General features: G+C 36.7%; 1 protein-coding gene across 1 annotated transcript in view; it reads left to right on the forward strand.

Annotated features, from left to right (window-relative positions):
* SARC_02364 (hypothetical protein) overlaps positions 1-1,679 on the forward strand; it is a 3,110-nt gene extending 1,431 nt beyond the window's left edge. The window contains exons 3-6 of the mRNA XM_014303886.1: positions 322-533; positions 932-1,016; positions 1,255-1,346; positions 1,493-1,679. Coding sequence (XP_014159361.1) covers positions 322-533; positions 932-1,016; positions 1,255-1,346; positions 1,493-1,609 — 506 coding nt within the window. The 3' untranslated portion in view covers positions 1,610-1,679. The remainder of the gene's footprint in view (positions 1-321; positions 534-931; positions 1,017-1,254; positions 1,347-1,492) is intronic.
* Positions 1,680-4,240: the final 2,561 nt, after the last annotated feature.

A 4,240-nucleotide genomic window follows, 5' to 3' on the forward strand; every position in this document is an offset into this window, starting at 1 on the left:
TCAGTATACACCTAACGATATCTTCTCATTCTGGCTTTTGTGTGCGATATATTTATTGTATATATGTGTATTATCTGCGTGTCTGCGTGTCCGCGTGTCTGCGTCTATTCTTATACTTAAGTATGTATGTGTTTGTCGTCGATTCGAAGATCTCGCTGTTGCTATTCATATATCGGATATGCTGGTATCTATATATATACAAACGAATGTATGGTTCTATACTCTCACGTGGGTGCGCATGTGTTCGATAGCTTTCTTTCAAGGTTGATATACAATTAGAGCACATACGAGGTTTCAAATCATCTTTCAAACATTGTCCAGGTATCATGTCCTGGCGTATGCTTCCCGATGGATTGAGCCATCAAACGAAGAAATTCATCCACCTCAGTGTACAGGTGTCTGGTTTTGTACTGGCTGTGGTAGGTATAGTTGCGGTTTTCAAGTTCCACAACCAACACCAGCCCCCAATTGCCAACCTGTATTCATTGCATTCCTGGCTGGGCTTGGTAGCTATGATACTTTGGGGTCTTCAGGTAGGTTGCGAGTGTTTTCTCACTACATCCGGTGTCCACTATTAGTCAATTATCAACCCCCTAGGAGTGCTCTTTTTGCTTACACATTCAATGCATTCACCTATGCAGTTTTCGTATACGGATTCCAAGGTCCATATTTGTTGGAACTCGGCTAGACTATTCATGCTTGCATACTGGAACCAACTAATCAAAATGACTCTTATAGGTAGATTTTCCTGGTATACGTGATACACCCCTGTACGATTCCCGCAGGAGTACAGGCTGTTTGTGAATTCGCTGCATGGGCATCTAATGTGTGTCCGATAGTTTGTACCAGCTTGTAGGATCATGTCTGTCGTTAGTAATCGTCATTTTGTCTGATTTTATCACAATCGATCTGCCTCACATCAAAATCTCAGGTTGTGGGAGCGGTAGTCTCTTTTATCTCGGGAGTCGTCCCGGTTGAAAACCGCGTCTCATTTGTGCCCATACACAAGCACATGGGTAAGTTGTGGTACTGTCTATGTGACGCGATCAACCTATATCCAACTGTAATCTGCCTGCATAAACATAGCGTGGTTCTCTATTCGTGTACAAGTAGGGTTGTGTAGTTTGAGTTCTGACTAAATTTAGAAGCACTTACACCTGCCTTCAGTATATTCTGTAAACAATCCTCCTATTATTTGAACATAGTGTAAAATGATGGACTATAACACTATCAATATACATATTGATCATGCAGGTGTCGTTCTTTATCTGCTGGCTTTGGTTGTTATGCTGTTGGGTATCCAAGAGAAGCTTGGGTTTTACCAAGGCGACAAGGCGTATGCTAAGGTATGGTCTTCCCATTTCACTTGACTCGTTTTAAACGCCGTTTTATTCTACACTATATTTATTAGAAAAGTATCATATTTTTTGTCCCGATTCATTTGCGTGACGTAATGTAGTTTCTAACATCATTTTATGTATCTGGTATGCAGTTGACACCCATCTCACAGCTTGGGAACATTATGGGACTTTCAATTGTTGCGATATTTTCCGTATGCACAACGCTGATGATACCCAGAATGCAACAAGAGGCCGCCACAGATAGCTGATAAATCCGATCAACTTTTTTTTTGTGCATATTAAACGCACGCACATTTCTGAATATTAAACATATGCACCTAACTCTGCTGTATTTATTCGTAGGGGTGTTTCGGTGCTATGTACATGAAAAATCAGGCTGCAAGTCATAAATTTTGGTTTACGCATGTAAGACTATCATTTTGTTCAGCCATTAAGTCGATCGTACTATGCCAAACAAAATCATGGAAACAGAAACAATATTTTATCAGCAATAGTGAATTTCCACATATCATATAAAAGCTCAATATTTGCACACACCAATGAACCTACCCGCTTTCTCTTTAAAGGGATACAGATGGACGTTGCGTTGCACATCCATAGGGACTGAATTCATAGTCTATACGCACACTAACGGGGATCAACACCCTGTTATGCACACCCTACAATTTCTCGAAAGTGTAAGGAGTATACTTCCCGTTTTACAATCGTGTTACAACTTCTCAGGGCTCTCTCAGGACTCTCTAAATACTGTACATACTTCAATTCTAGCCAATGTAATATGTATACATTTTTATTAGAACAATATATATATATATATATATATATATATATATTCGCTTGGACCCCGCTGTGGGACTAAGTATGTACATATATATATTTTAAACATTCTTTTTTTTTATCAAAAGAAAACCAAGTGTGTTCGATTTGAATAGACAAATATGCCATGGGTCATAGGCCCATGTGTAAAACTCAGGCATTATTAGCCATTGTCTGTTTTTGTTTTTTTAAGACCATGATGAAAACAAATAAAAGGGCTATAAATATACAAAGCTTCTTATTTTTTTAGAACTTGTAGTTCATACATATGTAAATATTTCATAAATATGTTTATAAAAAGAGTTAAAAAAAATAGGCCATATTTTAAAAATCTAAAAATACATCCTGTACATATTTTTTAGCATATTGTTAGTTCATAATGTCATAAATATAGGGCGTATGGCATAGCCCATTGGCCAACCGTTGAACGTTTTTTTGTTTGTTTAGAAAGTGATGTTTTTTCTTTTCAAAAACATTTTTTGTATATTTGACTATGAAAAAAAGTTAAATAGTGGCCGTCCCCCGTCGTGTTAACATTATAATTGAGGGCCGATGGGTTATTTATATAATTGTGTTGGTTATCCCCCCAGTGATTGGGAAACACAGGTCCAATTTCATACGCGAACATGACATGACTCACGACCACAACGTACGTATGTAAACAGAATATCCACGAATGCGACTCAAGAAGTACACTTAAAAAAGGCCATTTTTTATTCCATTTTCTATTTTTTTTAAAAGGCCAATGTGCTCGAAGAGCGAAATTTGAGGAGGTTTTATCTGCACATAAAATGTGACCGACAGATGGACACCTAAGCAGGTATGTAATGAAGTCTGAATCTGGCCTTTTTGAGTGAGTCCCCTTCTCTTGTTGGAGGACTGGGCCCGGAACTGTGGTCTGTGGAACTGGCTGGGTCGCGTCTCAGACTTTCAGTTATGGAACTTTAGATTCGTTTGCTTTCTGATAAACAAAACATTCCCAATCGTTGACACTAACATTGTGACTTCTTCAAAATGAGCATTTATTTTTAATGTTTTTTCTAGTGCCTTTCTTTTTTTTAATGTTTTGTCTTATTGTGGGATGTTTTTTTCTATTGTTTTGGTTTTGGGCTAGAATGGTTACTTTTCGTGACTACATCATTTGTTTATTTTTAAATACGGTTTTTTTTATTTATATTCGCAGTACATAATCATCGCGCGATCTTTTGGGCCACAGTATGGGTTTTTTTTTAAACAAACAAAGATAAACAAAAAGCCATAATGATTCAAAATCCCGCGCGTATTTTGTAACAAGTATCAACCGGCGTTTAGAACTAAAAGAACGGTTAAACCAACACGGTGAACTAAATAAATAACACTAAAAAATAATAAAAGGAATGGCTTTTGCATTTCAATAGTACACAAATCAAAGCTATTTACAAGTTTTCTTTACACTTCCTCACAGTCGTAGATCACACTGTCTCGCGCCTTACTGAATGCACTATATACATTCTCGGGAACAACTGGGTATACTCAAACTCAGCTCAACATAGTTGCAATTAGCATAAGTAGTGATATACCATTCTACAGAATTGCTTGAATTGAAGTCAGGTTAGAATTTATCCGCGTTCCGCTAGTAAGCACTAACCACGCATACGCACAATATTCATTGCACTGTGTTTTCAGTAGGTATCTGCTATCGATGGTTATGATTCAGAATACCTTCACACTGAGGTGACAGTAACCGTGCCAAAGATGAGTGGAGGCGGCAGAAGCAGACCACCTAAGCGATTGAGATGGAGCAGCAGTGTGGGGAAAAGTGAGAAGAGCTATACAAATGCACAAGCGGATAAGTCAGATACAGATAGGAACACAACTCAAGGTATATATATATATATATATATATATATATATATATGTACTACATATTTATATATATAATTGTATATATATTTATATATACCTATATATATATACATATACCTAATATATACATATACCTATATTTATATATATATACATTTATACATATATTCATATATATATACATTTATACATATATTCATATATACAAATATACATAC

The sequence above is a fragment of the Sphaeroforma arctica genome, assembly GCF_001186125.1.
Source record: "Sphaeroforma arctica JP610 unplaced genomic scaffold supercont1.105, whole genome shotgun sequence".
NCBI lineage: Eukaryota > Ichthyosporea > Ichthyophonida > Sphaeroforma > Sphaeroforma arctica.